Genomic DNA, 23,522 nt, shown 5'->3' on the forward strand with positions numbered 1-23,522 from the left:
CACTCTCCTTGTTACAGATCCATTTGCTCCAGCCTCTCCCGCTCATCACTGCTGCAGTGTCTCAGCACCTCAGTCTTTGACCCTCATCGGGGACCATGCAGGCATTTGTTCCCAGGTGAGTTTCAGAGAGACTTATTCGTGCTGCTCTGCTCCTACTTCTTGTTTTACCAATTACTTTGTTTCACCCTGACAGGCCTCTAGTTTGGCAAAGCTGGTGCTGTTTGTGATTTTAATTTGGAGCAACTGTGCCCTGTCGAGATGCTGTGGGCCTTAATGAACTAATGTAATGTGAGCTTGTAGTTGCTGCCATGGGACTGAAAATATGTTACCCTCTTTGATGTACTCGATTAGCCTTTTATTTACATTGCTAATGATTAGCTGAAGGATATTATTCTTAGCAACTGCAGTAGTTTATTAACTATCAACAGTGATATTTATTTATTTATTTATTTTTTTGCATGAAAGGGCACTTTGCTGCAGATTTAGTTTTTTCTCATACATGGGTGCACAGATATAAAGTTGACTCATGATCGAGATTGTTAGAATTAAGGCATGTGTTTGTTAGCATCTGTAGGTAGCTCTTACTTCCTTGTGCTGGTTGCACCTTCAGCCTTTAAAACTATGCACAGTCATGGAGTCCATCCCCTTTGCTTTGTGCACTACAGAGATAAGCATACTGCTATCAAGCCTGCTAACTCTCAGTGAGGATTCAGGGTGACTCCACAGCACTGAGATCAATACCAGTAAAAGCGTAGCAGAGGAAGAGAGCAGCTCTCTGGGTAAAACATGAGCCTCTGCTCTGATGCTGGCTCAGCTCTTTCTGTGTCTCTGTAAACCACTGGGCTTAAAGATGCAATCCTGAATCCTAAATTTAAATGTTGCTGACAAGGACATAGGTAAAAATGATTCAAGGGGGTAAATCAGTGCAGTTTTCCATCTGCTAAGGGAACATGCACGGCTAAATCCATGAGAAATTCAGCTTTTCAACTGTTTAGTTTTGAGACTCATAGGCAAATAAGTATTAGAAGTACAACATAACCACTGAACATAAAAAATGCAATGACCATTTTTTAATATTATGCTTCTCACTAAGCCTAAATGATAGGTATGTTGGGGGAAATGACAGACATTTTCTTTTCTAATGGAAAATAACTTCAATGTTGCAAAGGGTTGTGAATTACTAAGTCAAACATTTTTATTTTGTGCTTCATTATTTAATTTAATGCATGTATCTGTGGTTCATCGTCCTGAAAAAAGTAGTGAATTGGTAGGAACTGTGAGGACTGTCTGTTTGCAGTGAATTCCAGTGACACATTCGGTTGGAATCACACGCACACTGTCGTGATGGCATGACTCTTAACAAGGGGTGTGTTTGTTTTGAAAACTAATGGAGATCTGGTTATCTTTTAAGCTCAACTTTTACTTGTTTAAGACAATTTTTGACCTGTCAAAATGTGACTAGGTAATGTATTTATCAACAGTTACTTAACCCTGTTGTTTGGAACGTGTCAACAAGTAAACTTTGTAAGTTTGCACCATAGTTTAATAGCTGGCTAAATTTAGTGTTACTCACAGCCCAGTGCTCTGAGACATTTTTGTATTGTTCATATGTAAGTGAATCCTCATTTTGTCCTGTCAGTGCTCATCTACTAAGCACAGCAAAGGTAACCTCACTCTTAATTTTACTGATAGACTCTTAAGTTTGAACAGACCACTGCAGAATAACTGCTACATGTGGGTTGAAATGAACATTATCACAAATGGCTTAGCCTGTGTTTTAGCCTTTAGCCTAAGCTCTATCATTCTCCCCTTTAGCTTTCCTCTGCTCTTCTGTCTTTTTTCGGTCAGACAGTTCAGCTCAAGTGTCAACCGTAACAACAAAATTAATTCAAGAAATTATTTACAGCAGGGAAAAAAGACCTCTTTCTTCTCACTTGCCAGCCTGGTGTTGTTTTTATAGACTTCGACATGTCATAGATCAAGCTAATCCTGCATTTAGAAATAACCTATTTTGGTGCTGATAATCTAATTGTAAATTGTTGATTGTGATCAGGCATATATCTAGAGGAGAGACTTTTTTCAAGATCACTTAGAAAGTCTTCACAGTCCCTTTAGGCCAGGGCAGTTAACTGAGCATTGGAGATAACCTTCTTCACATTCAATTAAACTGTCTGTGCTTTCTGCTTCTTCTGCAAACCACTTTGGTAAACAGAGTGGTAGTGGTATATGAACTTGTACTTACATAGTGCCTTTTTAGTGTTTCTGAGCACTTAAGGCACTCTTACACTACAACTTCCATTCACGCCACATTCACACACTGATGTAGAGATTGGTATAGAAGGAGACTGTTAGTATTAGCTAACCTCGATCATACATGTTCACACTCCACTGAGCAACAGCTGAGGTTAAACCCCCAATCTGCAGCTTGTGAGATGATGACTCTAGAACTGACACACCGCATCAGTGCAACTCACTTGTCATGCTGTGTCTGATGTCATATGTGATGTGCATGGTGTAGCCTCACCAAAACTACTGCTGTTCTCCCTGCCTTGGTTAAGGGGGATGTGCTCTGTCTGCCTTTGGATTTCCACATATGCATGGGAAGAGTTCTCATAACAGAGTCATGCTGCTAAATATAACTCATCACATGCAGTTTTTACTTCTCTTTGACATGAGTGGTGCTGACTGAAGTGATGATTTTCTCTGCAGGGGAATATGGTGTGATGCAGGGTTGGTGGTTTAAGGCACCTTAAACCCTGATTCAGCCAAACTGTTCAAACACATAGCTTATGCATGATTTGACCCAAATTTGATGTTCTATTTTTAGAAGATTGAGGTTCAGTTCGGTGTATTTATTCCACCCCCACTGAAATTCACAATGAAAGCAGATTTAGTTACAGGTTGGAGTAAAAAAGACTTCTTATTTGTAAATTAATTAAATTTGACACGGAAAGTTGTTCTTTAGAAGCTTTTTCTGTCCAAGGGTAAAAACGAAAGAGTTATAATTGATGAGTCTATGATGACTTTACTTTTTAGAGCTGTGATAGTTCACAAAATATAAACCACATTATGTTTACAGGGGTTTCTTTTACAGTTGTATTTTTTGGGCTTGGTTAATAATGTTCAGTGTGTTTAATGTCTCTGTTGGGATTGATTTTGTAATCATTGTCCAAGAGAAGTTTTGGAGGACAACATTGTGTGACTCTCTTTTTTCTGCTTCTTCCCTTGACCCAGGTCATATCTGACTCCAGTCAGAGATGAAGAAGCAGAGTCTCAAAGGAAAGCAAAGTCCCGTCATGCCAGACAGACCCGCAGGTCTACACAAGTAAGAAACAAAAGCCTGTCAGATGTTCAGGTGTATTAAACTGGACTGAAAATTTGACATAAAGAAATTAGTTTGAAGCTTTCTTTTCCGCAGGGTGTGACTCTGACAGACCTGAAAGAAGCTCAGAAGACCATCAGTCTGCCTTCTCATGACAGGCAAACAGCAGAAGGAGGGAGTCTGGACGACAGATCCTGTCTGAGGAAAGATTCTGCAGAAGACAGGAGGGTCAGAACGGACCTGACAGAGCCCAGTGGGATGATGGAGATCACTCGCAAGTGGAGCAAAATGGACGAGGTTAGTAAATGATATCCATGCAGATTTCAGATTAGACTGATGGTCCTCAACTGAGGCAGATGTTTTATCTTTTGCATTTTCAGGAAGGGAACATTGACACCAGGTTAGAAACAGTTGTGGAGGGCGAGGTGTCCAATCTTTTTAACTCCTCAGCTGCTGAGTCGTGTGGCCTGGCCCAATTTAGCACCTACAGAGGTCAGAGAAATACATGACATTATATGTGTTGTATTTAGCTGGTGTGTCATTTTTTTTTTATTTAATTTTTTTTCTGCAGTTGGTCAGCGATGGCGGAAAGATGAAAATCAGAACCCCGTTGAAGAAACAGCGCAGCCCATCTTAACACCAAAGCAGCAACAGAGACGACGCTGCTGGGATATTGACAGTTTAGACTACAACACTTCAGAGGTTTGAAGAAACATCTTTCACAGATAGCCACAGAGAAACAAAAATGACATTTTCCCTGTTGTTTTCCTTTTCTGACACTAGATGGCACCAGATGACATCCAATGTTTTTTTGTTTTTCATGCCTGGGTTTACTGATATTTACAGCTGACTTAATTCAAAGTATTGACAAACCTTTGGGAATAGTGGGGTGTGTTTAAGTATGGAGGTAGTACCCTTTGGCTTTTACTATTAAAAAAAGAATAGATACAATTTAAAAAATATTTTGTATTTATGAAAAAGGCAGAACGATAACAGATATTTTACATCTTATGCCACCATCATTTCACCATTCAATATTTATTAGCATCATTGTTTCATATTCACATCCTGTTTCCCCCCTTGCCCAAAGCTTTAGTAATGCTTCAAAGGCAGCTGAGCTCAGATCTCTGATGCAACATTTCAAGATGCACAGCAACCGTGGATGTGAGGCGTGTGTTCACAGACTCTTTTTAAGTAGAAGTGCTGGTTAATGTCTCACAGAAAGACAGTCCAACCCCCCCTTTTCTCCCTCAGAGTCGCTTTGCTTCTTCACATCACATGGCAGAGGTGTCTCAGCATTCCATACCTTATTGGGCAAAAGTGAGTCGCTCTCAGCTTGGTCTTAGCCTTGGATTCGGAGGGATTGACTTTCTTATTCTCTTTCATTCTCCACCTGTGTGCTGCCTGTGAAAAACCCTGACCCTGATCCGCATTGCTAATTCCTTCAACTGGGTGCAACCTGGCTGTTCACGCAGAGGATATTCTATTTGTTTGTCTTTCTATGAGTGAGATAAAAATAGAGAGCAGGAAGCAGAGGTGACACAGGGATGATAAGGCAGCCGAGGGTGACTTTTACAAGATTATACCGTACAGTATGAAAGGAAATTGGTTTCCCTGTGAGCCGACTCAAGGCCATTGGTTCAGCTGTCCCCCATGGTGGAATCTGACAGAGAGATCTGTTGGTAACATGAGAGTCTCTCAGCGTTACAGAGAGGACTATATCTGTCTGTGATAATCATACCGAGCAGCCAGGTTTCATCAGAAGCATGACAGGCGGCCCATCACTGCAGCCGACCTCTGCATGACTCCATGATGATCGGAGCAGATTTTCCACAATGACTCTGAGCGACGGAAAGAAAGACAGGTGGAGAGCAAGTCAGTCAGAAGACTGATACTTTGAAAGTGAAACTGAGAAAACAGGACTGTCCTTGCAGCCACTTTTTTTGAATCCAGTGCCACTATTTGGACTAAGACTCAGCATTGGGATCATAGTTTTTACCAGATTAACTGCAAAAAAAACATTGAACTTAGTGGTTTTTTCTGTATTCATGAGGAGGAGAGATGGGGAGCTATAACTTAAATCACCTCAAACTATCTCTCATAGAATCCTAAACAGATATCATTGATACAATTCAGAAAGGTTAAAGTATTGAGGATAAACTGTATTAGAAAATGAGCACTTCTGTTTGGTTGTTAATTCTTTAGGGGGTTGTCCACTCTCACTAAATTTTAAACCACATTAGCTCATCTTACTCCTCTTTTCAGTGATCACATCTTTTGTCACTTCCTGTGTAGTTTTCCTTCATATTTGCTCCATCTCTCCTCCATCTTTCTGTTGAATTCTTCTCACCCTTATCTCTCTTTGTATCTTTTTCGCCCTGAGTAAGGATAAGAGAGTTTGGGAACAGCAAGGCTCTGCAAACCTCACTATAAAAGGAAGACAGCACAAGCTGGCTTGTGTGGGCCATGGGAAAAAAAGCAAGAGGGGGCTGCTGGGTTGTTTAAAGGAACATTACAACATTTGCATTATTGGTGATACTTCTTTTGGTCTGTATTGGCAATCATAAGGTTCCTGCCAGCATCTTCTCAGCTAAATCTAGCGTGTTGCCCAGATAAAGTGGGAATCAACTGGCTCTACATTTCTTTGATAGAATGAACATAGTTTTAGCGACGTCACTGCCTGTGAGGGGGAGTTCTGAAGTAAAAAAGCGGTCGCCATATTTGAAATGCTGTCTTTACCCATTTTTTGGCTAAATTGGCAAAGAGGCAAAGATGAGGTGGGTCCCAAGCCTTCTGAAACAAAGCTACAATGTTCTCACATGTCTGTGACTGTGAGTCGACCATGCCTCCTTCAATGCTTAATAACTCATAATTCGAACCCTATTTAAAAAACCAACTCCTCAACATTGTGTAAGAATAAAACATTGGGCTAGCCCAATTTTTCAATTTATTTTTATTTGTTCACACCAGGCTTGAAGCAGATATTATTCTGCTGTAAAATTGGCATTGTAATGTGTCTAAATTGGGCCTCCTGAGCTTTTGGAACCAGCCTCGAGGGGAGACTTGAGAAACTGCAGTTATTTTTTGTTAACTGACTGAAGTTTACATCCCCTTTAGCTTTCCTCTGGACAAAGCTGCAAGTTGTATCTCTTGTTTTTTTTTTTGTTTTTTTTTTTGTTTTTTTTTTCATGTACCTAGTGTGTATCATTGCTAATTTTAAAAGTCAGACAAAGCCATTTTGGCAGTGTATAGTAGACACTTTGACTGGCACCTGGCCCACAGTGCTGGTTTCAGTTGGTGGAAGTAAAAACGTAGAAAAATCAATCTTAGGCTGATTTACTTTAGCAGTTCAAAAAGAGCCCTTGATACTGATTTTCAGTCAATCCCAACTATCCCAAAATTCTTCACAGAGGTTTTAAAAGCAGCTGTTATCTGAGCTGTTCGTTTTATTAAATGAAATGGCCCAAAAGCAATTGAGCCATTTCCCACAAATTAAAGTTCATAGATTTACATCATAGCCTTCCTGTCAGTGAACAGATTCTCCCTTGAACTGATTTTTATGAGAAGAGGTGTTTTATCCCCATCAGTTTTTCTTATCTGAGCTTGGTTTTTGGTGTTGTCTGGGGTTTGGGGGGTTGATCTTTTTAGGAAACTATTTTTTACATTGCTAACTGGTGCTTCACTTACTCAAAGAAACCAGCTAAGCAGTGAGAGGGACAGATGGGTAGAAGCATCAGAGGAAGATTGTGGGATCTTGGGATAAAGCTGAGCTGTGCTTTTATTTGACAGACACTTGAACTAGTTTTCCAGATATCATTGGTCTGATGTGTATGATCTTTGGAGGACTTTAGGCTGCAGTGAAAATGAGCAACAGGAAGCCACAGACAATGCAGCTCCAAAAAGAAAAGTTCCAGGAACTTAACATTCCTGGTACTTTTGGTAGAAATAGTGTCTTTAGTAGGGAAGACCAGACACATGAAGAATACTTACTAGCACTTCTGTGGGTAAAGAGACAAAATATAAGATTTCCAAGATCTTTACTTCATTTTACAGAGGCTGGGATGATTACAAACAAATTGGTGGAGATATAAGAGTGTTGGCCCTAAGTCAAAGTAATTTCTGGCCCAACACGGCAATAACCTGACGGTTTTCCTTTCCAAACTAGCAATTTTTTTCTCTATCTTTGATAAGCTGTCTTTCCTGTTTCATGACTTGAAGTGGCAACCACCACCTCATCTTACTTTGAAAGAAAGTAAACAAGCACAGTCCTCAAGATGATTTCTTTAACAAGGTTGTAGCTTCATAAAAAGATGTATCAAAAACCCTCTCATTTATTTTCTGCAAACCTCATTAAGGCTGCGTGATGAGCCATGGGGCTAAATTGATTCAACATAATTTGGTTCAGGGGAACCTGGCACAAGTACTCTGTGTTAACACTCGCACTAACAGCACCTCTCTCCATCACACTGCAGGGCGCGCACAGTTACTTGACACCCTCAGTTGTTGATGGCTCCTCAGGTAATACGGTGTGTTGACCTTTCTCAACACAAACCGCTGCAGCTCTTCCTCTCTACTCTGGCTTTGTGCTCCACCTCCCCTTATCCCCGTCCACATCAGTGGACAATTTTAGCCCTTGGTGCCGAGTGCTGCCATAGCAGAGCCTCTGGCAGGCTGCCAACACTGAAGACAGGAGGGAGAAGAGAGGGAGAGGAGAGGGTACAGGGGGGAGGGGGACTGGGAGGGCGACCAAGCAGTGAAAGGAGAGGAAGAGAGATGGAGAGAGAGAGTGTGTATAACTTTGGGAAACATTGGAAGAGGAAGCATTGGGAACAAACTTTTCTCTCTTGGCTTCTTCCTTTTGGACTTCTCATTTCATCAGAAACTTTAGTGTTGACAGAGCGGAAATAAGAGTTGATCATTAGTTTGATTTAGTGTCACATTTTTTCCTCTGTTTTTGTGATCAACCGAGATAATCCTGTTTAGATTTCTGGCATTTTTATCTGATTGTTGCTTCACTGAACACTGAAGATCTGAAATCCTTCCAAAGTTAGCAGCTGCTCTCTGCAGAGTTCAAAGCGGGACTCAAACACGTTCAGTCTCTTTAACATACACACCTGTTGTTGCTGAGGATTCCCTGGGAGCACAGTCATGGGCATCTGCGTCACTCTTGCTTGAGGGAATCTGTGTGTCTGTGCAGCTTTTAACTGACCGTGGCCTCGGTGTATGTTTCAGTAGAAGTTGACCTGTGAAAAACGGACAGATGTGGAGGGAAATGTCATCATACTACCCGCGCACCAAGGACTTGACTCGCACCAGGAAGTCCCTGACAGAGTCACCACCATCCTCTCCATCCCCTACAGACAAAAACTACAGAGTAAGATCAGGAAGTTTTCTCCTGTATTTTTTTTTAACTTTGTGGTCATCTTTTTGTGTTATTTCATGTTATTTTCAGATAACGATTTATCATGGAAATCCTAGTTCATTTAATAAGCATCCTTGTTGTTTGATCAAAACTACAAGATATGAATTTATTTCTAGAAAGTGTCAAACATTTATGAACTAGACTATTATGAGACATTTGTAAGAGCGCAGCCCTTATAAAAAGAGCTTTAAGGAATTTTTAAAGGTGAATTACACTGTACCACTTTCAATATTTAACAGGGTTTTTTTAAGGAAAAAACAAAGTTTTTTTTTTTCATTTCAGCCTCTCAAATATGAGCAATCGCAACTTTGTAGAAGCTATTCCGAAGGGTTTCAACATTCACAAAATAGAACTTTCACATAACTAAAACTAAATATAAAGTTTTATGTTAAACCAGATATTTTTCACTGTTTAACATTTTTTAGACAGTATGATTTATGGAAAAGAAAAGCGGGAATTATTCCCTGCATTAAACAGCTTGTAAAAATGCATAAATAAGGTAATGCATAAGGTTTCTGTCAGACAAGAAACACATCTGAAGCTCCCGTGAGCAGCACTTTGTTTGCATCATTTTTGGCGCCCCCTGTGGACAAATTAATACCTACAAGAAGTTTAATTTTCTTACAGGTGTCATGGTTTTGTATACAAAAGAGTCTCATTCTATTTTCATTTAACCATGTAAAGTATTACTATGTTGTGGAAGTTAGTAAAAAGTATTTTCAGCTATGTCTTAAATTGCCTTTTCTGACACCTGCCCCCTCTCAGCATTTACAGATTTTAAAATACCAAAGACTGTCAATCTTTCTGCTCCATTTACTTTTATGGATCATAAAGAGTCAGCCTGATAATTTTACTCTGTTTTAGCAACTAATAAAACGCCTCACAGTAGCTTTTTTCTAATTTATAGTAATTATGAGCAGTTAAGATGAGTAATTAGCCTGTGCTGGCTCACTGGAGTGCTTTATTGTAATAATCAGATAATTTTTGAACCACTCATTATCACACTATGAGATACTCTGTGAAAGAAAGGCGAGGATTCTTTCTGAAGCTCTCAGTCTGACCAAACTTTCTGGAAAAGACCTTTGGATTGAAGCATTCCTTGAGTAATTTCCTGTTGTGTTTTTTCTGTCTAAGTGGCGTATTCTCATGGGCGTTGTTTGACTGTTGTATTTATGTCAGAGCAGCGGACTGAGCAGCACTCTGTGCGTGACAGACACACTTAAAGGGACAGAAGGAAATGTCTCAATTTGACTCGCGCATTTTCTCGTGCAAAATCTTGCTCTGCTCTTCAGAAACAGTCTTTAGGGTAATGGTATGTTGGATGCTGTCAGTTTTCTACATTTTTTTCTTCCTGTGTCAGCCTCTCTGTGCTGTATCCATGGTGAGACTCAGGAATTCATTTTCCATGATGTCAGCCCAAATCTGATCGCACTTTTAATGGGAGAGAAAATGTGGTGAAGGAGGGGGGCGTGGAATCAGGTTGATGAAGTATTTTTAGATCTCTTCAATGTTTTGATGAGAACAAACCTGGTCCTCCTTAGTTCAATACAATCTGTGTTACAGCTGTGAACCACAGGAAGCCGTATAAACAGGAACAAATTAACATAATTGGATGACACTCGTCATTTGGCAGATGTTCACAGAGATGGGGAGAAGCTAAGTTTATTTACTTACGTGTTGTTAAACTGAGGCACTTGAGGTGTAATTGAGTATTTCTGAGTAATGTTACTTTATACCTTTAGTAAATGGACTGAACTGATACTGCTTGACCAAGCACTCAGAGTGCTAACACACTACATTTCCAATGCATCCATTCACACCAGTCATACACTGATGGCAGAGAATGCTTTGTGAAGTGCCCATCACCATTAACTACTCTCATTCATGTGCATTTTGACACTGTTGGCTGTGTTACTGAACGCAATTTGGGGTTCAGTGTCTTATTCATGTGACTGTATGAGCTGGAAGTGAGTGGCCTACACTCACACTGAGTCAGGTCCATAAAGGTTGACTAAACCGAGTGTACATTTGAAAGAGAAAGCTAATAGCATAGCCTTCACACTAACTCTTTACCCCTGGGACTTTTGCAATTATTCGACTAAATGATCAATCCTCATCACTCTTGACAGTTGGCACCAGAATAACAAATCAGTTAAAGGAGCAAATGATAATTTTATAGCTATAGACTACTACTACTCACACATAAACAAGCAGAGATAACAGCTGTAAATGGTTTTAATATTGTATGCGGGCTGTGTCTGGTTAAAGATGACTATGAAACACACGCAGTCATGTGGACATCAACCTGCAGGGAGAACTGAAAGCTAGTGGCGCTAGCTCTGCTAATGTTAGCCACAATGTACAAAACAATTTAAAATAGCTTACCTGTAGACTCTGTGAAAGCATGTTAAGCTGTGTTAAATAACTTGCACACAATTTTGACTGTTTCTGTTTTCAAACTATAGTCTGTATAATACACACTAGTCTCCATGATGTCACCCATCTGTTTCTAAAGCTGAGTTTTGAAGCCAATTGTTGTCAGTTGACAGATTGGAAATGATGAACACTACCTAACCTCACTCAAAGTATTGTGAGATAAAGAGGCAGAGTTGGGGCGTCTGCCTGTCAATCAGAAAATCTGTGTGTCTTATTGGGCAACTCTGAATCTTCATATCTTCAAAGTATGTGTCCGGAGAGAAATGAGCTACTCAGACAGAAGTCATTTTATACCAGACTTTAAACACATTTAACTGCAGTTTTATGCACTTCCATATCAGCTTCATATCTTGCAGGCAGAGGTTGCTGCTTGGTCTGAATGAGTAGGCAACTAGTCTAGTCACAAAATCTTGATCTTTTACATGAAAAACAACTAATAAGCTACAGCAAAACAAACACTCAGAATGAATTGCGGCATTAGTTTTCCAGTAGTCTGTAATCAAAAGTTTGGTACGATTTGTTTTTGGGGCAAAGTTCTACTCTGTTGTTGTTTTTGGATTTTTACTTGACTTGATCATCTAAGTTGTCACAACTGAATGTGAGACAAACTGAAAAAAAACATGCACTTAATGTCAGCACCTGCAGCCGAATAACTTGTAGCACTGTTGTCACACTAACTAGGTTTTCCTTCTGTCTTAATTCTTGCTTGTGTTATACAGGGCTTTGCACAAAAGCGTCTGCTATATGAAACTGTAGAACTGTAGAACTGGAGAGTGAGTGCTCTTAAAAAGTAGGATTATCTCAGTAGCAGAACAGCCTCACATGTACAGTTAAGAGTTAAAAGAGAGGAAAGGGAGGAGCAGCTCGAGTAAGGAAAGGTGAGTGAATGTGGAAGAAACGTCTTTTATGGTTGTGCGCACTGTTTTAGTCCCAGTCGTTCGGGTGAAGTGTGTGTGTGTGTGTGTGTGTGTGTGTGTGTGTGTGTGTGTGTGTGTGTGTGTGTGTGTGTGTGTGTGTGTGTGTGTGTGTGTGTGTGTGTGCAGCTCACATTTTCCTACTTCACAATCCAGTCAGCTCAGAAGCAGTGATGCTGTGAAAATAAAGAAGAGGAAAAACAAAAAGAGGATGGGTGAAAGCCTTCTGATGATGATTTCACTAGGTCCTGCTAACACGGTCGTGTAAACACTGAGCTCATGCAGTTCTGCCCTCATTGCCCCCCTGCATGATGTGCATGATATCGGTCCTGGCAAACCATAAAACTGGAGGTGTTTACAGCGCGCCTGTGATTCAAGTATGCACCCATTTGGAGGCTGTTTCCATCAGCCTGACACTCTGTTGTTTTTTCTCCCCCTCCAGTTAATATTCTCCTCCTGCATCTGCTCTGCCTCACATAGTTTACTGAGCCTCAAAGGCCACTTCTGACTCCCTCTTCTTCTCCTAACAAGGGAATCACTCTGCAGCAGCTGCTATCAGACGTAGAATTTCAGCCTGTTTCTGGCTGTGGCTCAATTTGAATAATAAGTGCCATAATGCAGGCATACATGTAAGAGAATAAGATTATGTTAGTGAAAAAAAAAAGTTATTTCACCAATTTGCTAATCCTCCGGTGTGAAATAGTTTTTGGAAGAGGAAGTAAGAACTTGAAAGAGTTTGCTGAAGAGTGGTTGAAAGAAAAAGTTCCCAGAAGGCAGAGTCTGCGATGAGTTATTCATGAAAACCAGGCGGCCAATCACTCCAGTTGATTTATGAATTTTCACCAAATCTTGCAGAGGAATATCCTCTTTGTTGCAGACATATCGGAACAAGTGAGCTCCCTCTGCCCCCATCCTTGGCCCTTTTTCATCTGAGGTCATGGAGGTCTGCTTTTTCCTGGATGGCTCTGCTAAAGCACATGACCACATAAGGACAGGCAGCGCTGGCTCAGTTATGTAAACACTTGCTCCTTTGACGCTGCGTGAAATATTCCCCAACTAGCCAAATGTGAGCGCATGAATAACTGTGAGCTCTGCTTCTTTTGACATGAATTGTCCTATAAAGAGCATTTTGCAGCTACATCTGTGTCTTGTCTTGAACATCTTGGACAACCACACAAGATGTTTATTGCAAAGCTGTTTCCAAAAATAGGTGTTTAAAGCCCTGTTTCTTTGGCAGGACTGCAGCTTCAAATATTTTAACAGTTTATGAGACTTCATCAGGCACTGCAAAGACATCATAGATCAGTCTTTCCTCGAACTAGCATCATCTGTCTCCTTTCCAGTCTCTGGCTGATAGAAAAGATAAACTTTCCCATTACAGTTTTCATTCATTCCTTGACTCTAGAGTAAGCTGAGTAACGGTGGATTCAGAGAAATTTCCTGGTGCAGCAATAAAAAGATCCCAATAAAGGTTAAAGACTTTACCTTTAACACTTATAACTATTAAACATATATTTTACATGAGGTCTGAATGTTATCTTTATTCTGTTGCCTGTTTTAGTATCCTGAAGATATGCTAACCATCAAATATGGATGAAGCTGATCTAATGTTAGCAATGGCAACCATATTTCTCACCCGTGTGCCAGATTTTTGATGACAAACTATCTTGAAATTTTTCTTTACATGTTAAATTGATCCTAAGATCAAATAAAAAATACACAGCCTTAAAATTTGTGATTCTCAATCTACTAGCTGTCATTTTGCTAGCTTAAGCCTATAATTTCCATTAGCATGACAATGCATTTCTTTGCTAACGCCACCTCCTGAAAATCAGTATTGCCTTAGATTTCATGCTTCATTTTGAGCTGTAGCTACTGTTGTTAGCTATAAAATGAATTTGCTCTCTGCTTAAAAAAAAAATAACAAGTTTTTTTTTTTTTGTTTTGTTTGAGGGGTCTGATTGTGGTCCTCATTTCCAGGACTACTGCATCAAAAGGCTAGCAGCAGTCCTGGATGAGTTTTTTTTTTTAATTGCAGACTTTTTTTCACAGCTGATTTTGTGTAAGGTGTCCACATACCTATTAAGGTAGCCGTTCTGTGTTCAATAATGAAGAAATCTGGTGAGGTAATGTGGTTTCTAAAAACACAGACCTGAGAAATACGCAAACAACTCCTCTGATTTGAGCCCAATATCCGGACTCCTTGGTGAGATGGAAAACAAATCCTGATTTCAGCAGACAACTTGGCAGCTCCGTGCACTGGGCTAGTGGCTGTGAAAAACCTGCCAGGACAGTCTGCTATCAGTCTGTTGTCTGGGGTCGGACGTCAACCAGCCACACAGGAGATACTTAGCTTCTGATGTCATGATGTCATCTTTATGCTGCTGGCTTTTGCGTGGCTGCTGCCTGTTCTACGAGATTAACCGGGCACACGGGGAGGTTTGACCTGTATGAACCCTGTCGCTGCAGTGTTGGGGTGAATTATATCTCCGTTCATCATGCACTTCTTCCCTCTGGGACTTCAGGTCCCTGAACACGCTGTGATAATTCACTTGGAAGTTTTGTTTTTGTTCTCTGCGGCCTCAAAATGGAAAAATATTTCACTGCCAAGCCTCGGTTGGTTCTTATCAAGCAAATAAATCTTGATGGAACCATCACAGAAGATTTTTTTTTACACTGTGTTGTTCCCATGCTGTGGTGCAGAATGATCAAACTAATAAGTTGTTTTCTTCTTTTTTTTCAGCATGACAGATTGTCAAGGTATGGTTTCTGCATGGCTTTGTATTTCTTGAGAAATATCCATATTTCTTGACAAATGTGCTTTTGATTCTGAAAAATGTGTTCTTATTGTGTTACATTTAGATATGACTCCAGTGGGGAAAGTGCAACAGACAAACCACTAGGCCGTACCAGTTCTTACACACGGAGAGAGACGAGGCTGGGTGCTTTGAACAGACAGGAGGAAGACTCCACCACCAAAGACTATAAGAAGGTAACTCTTACCTCACTTCAAACAAATAGGAATGATAAATGCAGAAGACTGAGGTCCTCACCCCTATAAACCTGCTGGATGCAAATTTTAAAACTGTAAGACAAAGTAATACGAGGGTACAAGGCTGAGACCACACTGTTCAGGCAGGTAGCATTATGCTCATACAGAATGTTGTCAGTATTATTTCAATAAAGAGATCAGCCTCTGTCACAAAAACTGTATTATTTAAGTGAATTGCACTGCAAAAATGTAAAACTAAGTTTAGCTAACCTGTATTTTTCAGCTTTGAACAACATTTAAATTCTCACTACCAAAAGCTTAGTAATCATCTCTGTCTCCCCTTGTTACAGTGTTTCTAACTCAAAATGAAATGTAAAAAAAAAAAAAAATACCAGAAATGTGCCATGAATGTCTAAGTTTCTATTTTTTAATTTTCCAGATGTATGCAGAAGCACTGCATGAGAATGAGAGGCTCAAATCCAGGTTGCAGGACAGCAAACAAGAGCTCGTCAAGATTCGCTCCCAGCTGGAGAAAGTTACCCAGGTATAAAGGGCTTTAACTGTGTCTGGTAGTTTTGAGAAATAATGTTCAAAGTTCATTAGCTCTCAAAAAATATTTATCACACTAACCCCCCCATCTTGACTTCCAGAGGCATGACAGAATATCAGAGAGATCTTCAGCACTTGATACAGAGAAGAGGGTAAGTGTCAGGGCAACCTTTTGACCTCTTGGTATTTTCTTTTGTCATGCTTTCTGCACAATGAGAATGGATAAACAGCTGTATCTCTCCTTGAGCTTTCTTGTTCCTTTCACACAGCAGATATTTATTTTAGTGTTTGTCTTTATTTACAGGAAAAACAAGCTCTTGAGAAAAGAGTGTCAAACATGGAGGAGGACTTGAAGGTCAGTGTACACAAAAATAAACACTGCTCACACACCTTGGATATCAATGACACATTTTTTTTCTCTGTAATACAAGCTCCTTGTCATTTATTTGGTTGATGTTTTACCAGACCCCCCAAAAACACCAACAGTATTTGAAGAAATACATTCCAACCAGGCCCATCTCACTTTTGCTAAATCAAGCACGCCAAAAGTGTTTTCACAGAGCAAGAAAACACACATGTAGCCCACCCCAGGGCTTTTGGTTAGCCAGGTGGATTTGGAGTCAAGGAGAGGGAAGGTTAATGCTTCAGGCTCATTACCCACAGTGTTCTGCTGGGCCACTTCCTGCCAGGCTAAGGAGGAGCCTGTCCTGCCGCTCCTCTGCTCCACTTATCCCACTGTTGGGGTGAACACTGTGACCTAGTTCCAGCTGAATACCGAACCCCGTCCAAGAGCAAAAGACCTGCTTTTGTGAGACATTCCTGCACTGCACTGTTTTCTGTCTCACAGAGAAACACAGGGCAGTGCTGCACAGAAAGGCCTGAGGAGACGTGATCCGAACTTTACACGTTGTGAAAGCAGATACAAATTAATGAGATTATAATTTGATTTTAAGAGTAACATAGTCATACTCAAGAGAAATAAAATCCCGGCTCCAGTCTAAGAAAATACAACATGCAGACAGTGATGACATCCCTATAAATCGAATACATGCTTAAGTTTGGTGTGCTTGGTGTGCTGTCGTGGTTCCCTCAGCAGGGTGCCCCAGTGCGGTTCCGCTGTGGGTACCAGCCCTGAGAGCAGGCTGTCTCAGGGGAGGGGGGATGGTGAGTGGTCTCTGAGAAGTTTAGGAGTGATTGACACCTGCCTGTCACCCCACATGGTTCTGTTCTGTCAGATATTCAGGCATGTTTACACGTGTGGACACATCACAGAGAAACCCCAAAGTTCTAGATTTAGATCAGACACTCACTCACAAAGTCACTTGTCCATGTTAAGGAAATTACAGATTGTCCACAAGGGGGAGCTCTTCAGTTTCTGTCAGACTTGTGAACCTGTTCCTCATTCTGGGAAAAATAAAAATAAGTAAAAATAATAATTGTGGTAAAAACACTTTAGACTTTCAGATGTCTGAAAGAACTTTTTTTTTCTGGTTAATAACAGAACAGCTTATATATTGTGTGTGTGAAATAATAATCACATTTGAATTTCTGCACCTAACAGAAGTTAGAAGGCTAGGCCACCTCTTGCCTAAAGATCACACATGATCATATTTTTTAATTTAGCTGTTAACCGTATCATGAAATGTAAATGATCCCAGCAAGACTTGATGTCACAGGAAAGAGTGTTACAAGCTTGAGTGGAGCTAGGTTCTGTCATAAGTCAGCAAACACTTAAGCTAGCCTTTATGGTAAAGTGCATATAGTATACAGCTGTGCTATTAACCCTTTAATGTCTGCATTAATTAACAATTATAAAATAGATTTTTTTTAATGTGTTTTCGCATTCTTACAGATGTTTAATTAAGGAGAGAGTGTAAATTTGAGCATAGTACACACAATATATAACTAAGTTATATTATATGTATTGACATGAGAAGTTCATCCCCTGACCAATGTATCCTGACATAGTGGATCTGATACAGTCTTTGCTGTGTATAGAATATGAATCAATAGATAATAATGAGATACAAAGGTCATTTCAGCTGCATCAAGACCCGTCAAGGTATGTCGCAAATATTAGACAACAGGCATCAAGGGGTTATATGTGAAGATAGCTTAATCACAACGATAAAAAACACTTTTTTCTTAGAGAAAAGTAAGGTGTATGTATCGTCACATAATGTGTGATGTTGTATCGTCTGTATTATACTCTGTCATATCAAAATTACAGTAATTTACAGTGTATCATATCATACTTACTTTTAGGATGCGTCACACGCTTTCATATCTTATTAGAACAAATTCTAATATACTATTAAATATCAATCTACAGCGCATCATATAATTTTGTATTGTATCATGTCCTATCATATTGTATCATATCTTATCCTATCTAACATTGTTACAGTTTATTTTGTATAATGTTGCATCAAAGTATCTAAAGTATTGTTACGTTTTGTTTCATAACAGATCATTTGAATCACATCAGAAGGGTAATATCATGTTATTTAATATTGTATCATATCATACCATACTAAACAATTTGGTATCGAACTATATTAGATCATACTGTATCATATTAGATTGCGGCTTGTCATATTGGATCAATCATGTATAAGATCATATTCTATTGGTTTGTATCTGTATTGTATCTGTATCATGAATTATATCTTAATATATTGTTTTATTATTTTTCAACAAAATGTACTGAAACACAAACAGCCAGTTACCATGTATATTCAAATTTAAACAAGAGAATTTAACAAGATATGTCAAAGACATAATGGAAATGACTTGTTAAGCATGGTTGTTAGACCCTTGGCCATAACCAGATTTATTGCTTTTTTTTCATTCTTTATTACAAAAACATAATAGAAAATGAACCGCATGCTGTTTTAAAGAAAACTCTTCTGAAAGCCTTTTTTTGTCAACGAGTTGTGCCATACCCCTCTGTCCATTGGGAAAGAGCTATGGCCCTTTACTATAGACTGCACTTTCTAGGGCTGAAGGCTACATTCAGTGTTTAATTCACAGTCCACGATCGAGCGACCTCCTGAGGTCTGAACCTGCTGACACTGTGTCTCTGTAGCTGACTGAGTCTGAATTCAGGTGTCTCACATCAAAGACACTGTTTCCTGTTTCCCCTGTTGAAATAAGATCGATATGCTAATGTGAGATTGCTTAGCAGGGTGTTAAATTTCCCCCAGACAGGCTGAATCATTTTCGACAGCCTATGAAACTTGATTAATAGCAACTGTGAAGACTTATCTGCAGGACCTGAGAGTGTGGTCACATCTAATTTCATATCAAAGGACCCAATATTAAAAGAGTCTAATAAAGGATACTGTCATCATGTATTCTTGCCTCATTCTGGGGCTCTCATTCCTCGAGCCAACGACGTGTCAGAAAAAAGCAAACAGTTTTGTGCTAATACTAAGAAACCAAGAAGCTTTTTGGTATTTTGAGAAGCAGCTGGATGTGCTCCTTTAAACTTACCCACAACCATAATCTACCCACTTATGTTGGGCTAGCCTGACACTCTTAAAGCGTGAGTGAGTGTGTGTGTGTGTGTGTGTGTGTGTGTGTGTGTGTGTGTGTGTGTGTGTGTGTGTGTGTGTGTGTGTGTGTGTGTATGTGTGTGTGTGTGTGTGTGTGTGTATGTGTGTGTGTGTGTGTGTGTGTGTGTGTGTGTGTGTGTGTGTGTGTGTGTGTGTGTGTGTGTGAGTGTCGGGGTTTACCCTCAGGAATCACATCAAACCACAGATGTTTCAGTCCAACCACATCGAGGTTGGCCTTAAAAAGTCGAGCCAATAAGTGGGGGAATGAATACTCTAGTTTCCTCTGACTTTTTTCTGACCTGGCTCTTGTGCAAAGTGTGACACAGTGGAGTGAATTTCAGATTACCTCCATCTTAAAACATTGCACACCCCAGCTGTTCACCACTCTCCTTATACCGCCCAGGTTTATGGCTTCATTTTCTTTGCTTGATGCAGCTTTTGCTTCTCCTTCTCTAAATCTCCCTCTTGTCTAAATACTGGTAGCTATAAGTCCCTCTGATCTGTTATTGTTTTCGCCTGTCTGTGTGACTGTGTGGGTGCATGCTTATAGGAATGGATATGTATACAGTCTCTGAATGAATCTCTCTCTGTGCACATGGCCTGCTTCCCCCTGCATGCTTCCTCTCTCTGTATCTCTCCTCCTATATGCAGGCTTTCCCAGCTCTGGCTCAAGCCCAAAGCTTGCGGAGGGTGAACGAGTGTCTCCTGGCTGAGAACAGAGCCATGCTGCGCGTCCTCGCCCGCTTCTCTGAGACGGCCTCAATGCCAGAGACGGAGGACCTCTGATCCTCTGTCCTCCCTTCTCCCCTCTCCTGTCCTCTATCTCAGCCTCATAACTTCTACACTCCTCCCTCCTTCTGGTGCCTCTTCAGCCCCCCTCGTCCTCTGCTGAGTCCTTCTCAGGCAGGTCCTGCACCTTCCCCTCACAATGCATCCTCTTCTGCACTCTTTAACCCAGAACCCTTTAGTGCTATCATACTGCAACCCTGCTGACCTCACTCCACTTAAAATACCCTAATTAACTTTATTTGAAGAGCATTTCAATCTATACTCAACCTGCATGGGACTTTATTTGACATGAACAGTTATCTATTTTTGTTACCATCTGATTTGAATATGCACCATAGCAGCCTGCACCATAAGAAACAAACATGTTAGCATTTATTGACCTTAAATAGTTAAAATACTATCTGTGGCTCTTGTGTAATGTGCTGTGAAATCATTGCAATGTGTTTTTTCAACCCTCTGGAGAAATTGAGCTGTGTGTGAGCTCATCAGCCTTTAAAATGAATAATAACAGCTGTGAGACATGGGTGCAGATAAGTGTGTTTTGGTTCAGGGTCCAGTGCAGTCAAAAAGGCTAATGAGTATATAATTCAAAAAGTTAAGAGAGATATTTTGATACATAAACTTGTTTCCCTCTTTGCAGAGAGTTTGACAACAGGATTAGTTCTGCTTCTTGTCTGTATGGTAAATATGAAGCTTATATCGTGAATAAGTTATCTTAGCTAAGCATATAGCTACAAGACATGAAATGTTGGGCAAAACAAAACAAAAGTTCAGAGATAAAAGGGGTCAATTTAGAATACAAAAAAATTACTCAAAAGAAATCCAAAGTCCAATGCAAAAAAACAAACCACAACATCAACAAAACACATCAACAAAATGAAGTACAACTAATCAAAGTGTAAAGTGCGATTGAATCGGGGGAAAACACAAAGACAGCAAGTAAAACCAAACCCAACACACAAGGAACAAGAACCACAAAATAAAACAGGAAACACAACAGAATGAAGAAAAAAAGAAAAAGAAAATATGCACAAATAGTTCAAAACAAGACACAGATCACAGATAAAAACTACAAGACAACAAGAAATAAAACAAACGATTTGCAGAATAAAACAGGAAATTAAATGAGTGAAATGCATAAAAAGACAAAACAAATCTCAAGATTTGTTGGGGGCCTTAAAGGGATTAAGAAACTTGTTTTGCATTGAGGTAAATTAACAAAACAAACCTTAACTGCCTTTAAACTTTCTAATGAATGTCTTCAAACTGGAAACTTCAAGGTGCCACTAAAGCTACATGAAGTCATGGCTTCCATTAAAGTAAATACCTTACTACAGCCCTTCAAGTCTTTAAATTTTGACCCCCAAAAAATTTAATAATTTGTTTTATATTATACTTTGCAGGGGTTGTGTTCAGTTATGTTCTGTAATGTGTGTCCACATTAAAAACTGGAAAAAATTGAATAATGTCAAAAAAGTTATAAACAGTTTTGCACTTTAGAGTTGAAATTTAAATTGTAAAGCGTTTCGATGGGTGCTCAATAGAGGGCTACTTGCAGGGATGGGTACCGAATTAGGTACTTTTATAAGTACCGACTGAAATCTGTCAAATGTACTGGGCACTGATTCACGAAAAATCAAAAGGTACCATGTTTGGGTACCTGAATGCATCTTGACTGTGAGGGAGTGGAAGAGTAGGCATTTTCCATGCTTGACATGAACACTGCATGTGTCAAATTGAAAAACAAAGAATACATACTATAAAACAAATCAATATTTTTTTAGCACAAAAAAGGATTGTAAATCGGTACCGTTGAGTACCGGTGCTGATTGCCAGCTACCGGGCATCAGTACTGTATTGTTTTATATGTGAAAGGTACTCAACCTTAGCTACTTGTGAATTAAACATGAAGACTTAGAAGATATAGTGCTTACTTATAAGTTTCAGAGTTGCCGGTTGATAGAATTTGTGCTCTCTGACAGAGTCAAGCTAGCTGTTTCCTGTTTTTCAACTCGATGTATGCTAACCTTTGTATGCTAACTAGTGACTGGCTTTCATTCTTTGCTGGGATTTGCTTGATTTCTTGAATATGCAAACACAAGACAGTTACAAAAAGAGCTCCAAACCTGTGATTTGTGACAGGTTATGATAATATTGGTTCACATTTGCTCCTTTGCTCACTCACCAGTTTTAGGTTGTGTGTCACAGCTAGCCTGCAGCACAGGGTTATTGTTTGTCTCTAGTAGAGGGGAAATACTTTGGCAGAGAGGCTGGGTATTTTTAGTCATGAATCTCATCAGAGACATGACCCAGATTTTGGAAACTGACCCTCTCTTAGTTTTCATTCATTCTGGTCCTTTTTTCATTTTTTTTTGTCTTACATTTCACATGAAGGCCATACTGTCAAAGTCACTCCTCACTTGCATGATGAAGTACTGTAAAGCATGTCCTCATTGCTTGGCCTTGAATTACACAGAACGACCATTTGTCATATTTTTTATGCTGTGACTGGAGGTAGTTCTCCATTCCTGTAAGTAACCCTGGTGAATTGTGTCCCTGAACCACCTGCAGCTACAAACTTCACATTAACATACATTTTAGCGTGTGTAAGTGTGATGATGACGATATCATTTTCTAATTTATTTTTTTTCCCCTCTGCTGTTCTAGATCTTAACAGAGCTCAAGTCAGACAACCAGAGGCTAAAGGATGAGAACGGGGCTCTCATCCGGGTCATCAGCAAACTGTCCAAATGAAACCATATCTGAAGCTCCTGCTCCTCTGTGTTTGTGGACACTTTAACACTGATGTGTCAGTTTAATTACCCATAACACGATGACTGTCAATTGAGTTATGGTGCTGGCTGCCTTGGGCCTGTTGGGACTTGTGAATCTCCACAAGATGTGTTCAGAAGTTTCAAATATCTGTCTGTGTGCTACAGAGTCACAACTTGCTTTGTTACAAATATGTTGCATCATGACATGTCTCATCGGGGACCATTTGAGAAAAGCTCAGTTTGACGTATCTAGCGGTTTGCATGAAGGTATTGTTTCCTACACATCACTCTCAGACTTCACATTTGTTGCAACATAATGCACTGCAGAAAATACCTTGATGTGCTCGTAGTTATGCAAAGCTAAGGTAGTGGTCTATGTCATTATTATTTTTATGAATCAGTTATGTTGTGTTTTTTTGGCTTGAAAATATGTTAAAAGCAAAGTCAAGCTAATGTTGAATCCATATGATGGTTGCAGGAAGAAATAAGGTCCAGTCATGCACCAAAAAAAGCTAAAAAATGCTTTTTAATCACCTCACTGATAGAACGATTCCCAGCTTTACTCACATATTTGATTCAAAACAGTTGATTTATGACATGAACATTTTATGCCATGATACTGAAATATCTAAATATCTCAGGTTTTCTACTCAGCTGTGCCTGCTTCTGCGCCTCACCACTCCTCAGCAATCCTGTGAACTTTTGAACCATGTCAGAAGAGGAAAAAAAAACATAAATAATTCTGACACCGCTCTGCAGTCCAAGAG

The 23,522-nt window shown here is 39.8% G+C and overlaps 1 protein-coding gene across 4 annotated transcripts; it reads left to right on the forward strand.

The window, feature by feature from the left end:
• Positions 1–39: 39 nt before the first annotated feature.
• Positions 40–23,137, forward strand: LOC141799570 (protein phosphatase 1 regulatory subunit 12B-like). 4 transcript variants are annotated; one of them, XM_074681845.1, is made up of 12 exons: positions 40–115; positions 3,235–3,325; positions 3,419–3,619; positions 3,703–3,814; positions 3,894–4,024; positions 14,838–14,854; positions 14,957–15,086; positions 15,526–15,630; positions 15,737–15,787; positions 15,940–15,990; positions 19,844–20,095; positions 22,649–23,137. In XM_074681845.1, exons 1-11 carry the CDS (start codon positions 96–98, stop codon positions 19,976–19,978), a joined length of 1,044 nt encoding a protein of 347 aa, XP_074537946.1. In that variant the 5' UTR covers positions 40–95; the 3' UTR covers positions 19,979–20,095; positions 22,649–23,137. The 4 variants fall into 4 exon arrangements, with proteins under 4 accessions (XP_074537946.1, XP_074537948.1, XP_074537949.1 ...); XM_074681847.1 differs by lacking the exon at positions 19,844–20,095 and adding an exon at positions 16,729–16,799 and having other exon boundaries at positions 41–115; XM_074681848.1 differs by lacking the exon at positions 19,844–20,095 and adding an exon at positions 16,732–16,799 and having other exon boundaries at positions 41–115.
• Positions 23,138–23,522: the final 385 nt, after the last annotated feature.

Source organism: Halichoeres trimaculatus, unplaced genomic scaffold, assembly GCF_033239565.1.
Source record: "Halichoeres trimaculatus isolate MK-OKI-2021-1 unplaced genomic scaffold, fHalTri1.1 fHalTri1_scaffold_11, whole genome shotgun sequence".
In the NCBI taxonomy this organism is placed as follows: domain Eukaryota; kingdom Metazoa; phylum Chordata; class Actinopteri; order Labriformes; family Labridae; genus Halichoeres; species Halichoeres trimaculatus.

Coding starts and splice junctions, on each gene's coding strand:
- LOC141799570 (XM_074681845.1), top strand. CDS start 96: ATGCAGGCATTTGTTCCCAG. Junction 15,087..15,525: donor CCACCAAAGACTATAAGAAG/GTAACTCTTACC, acceptor TTAATTTTCCAG/ATGTATGCAGAAGCACTGCA. Junction 15,631..15,736: donor AGCTGGAGAAAGTTACCCAG/GTATAAAGGGCT, acceptor CTTGACTTCCAG/AGGCATGACAGAATATCAGA.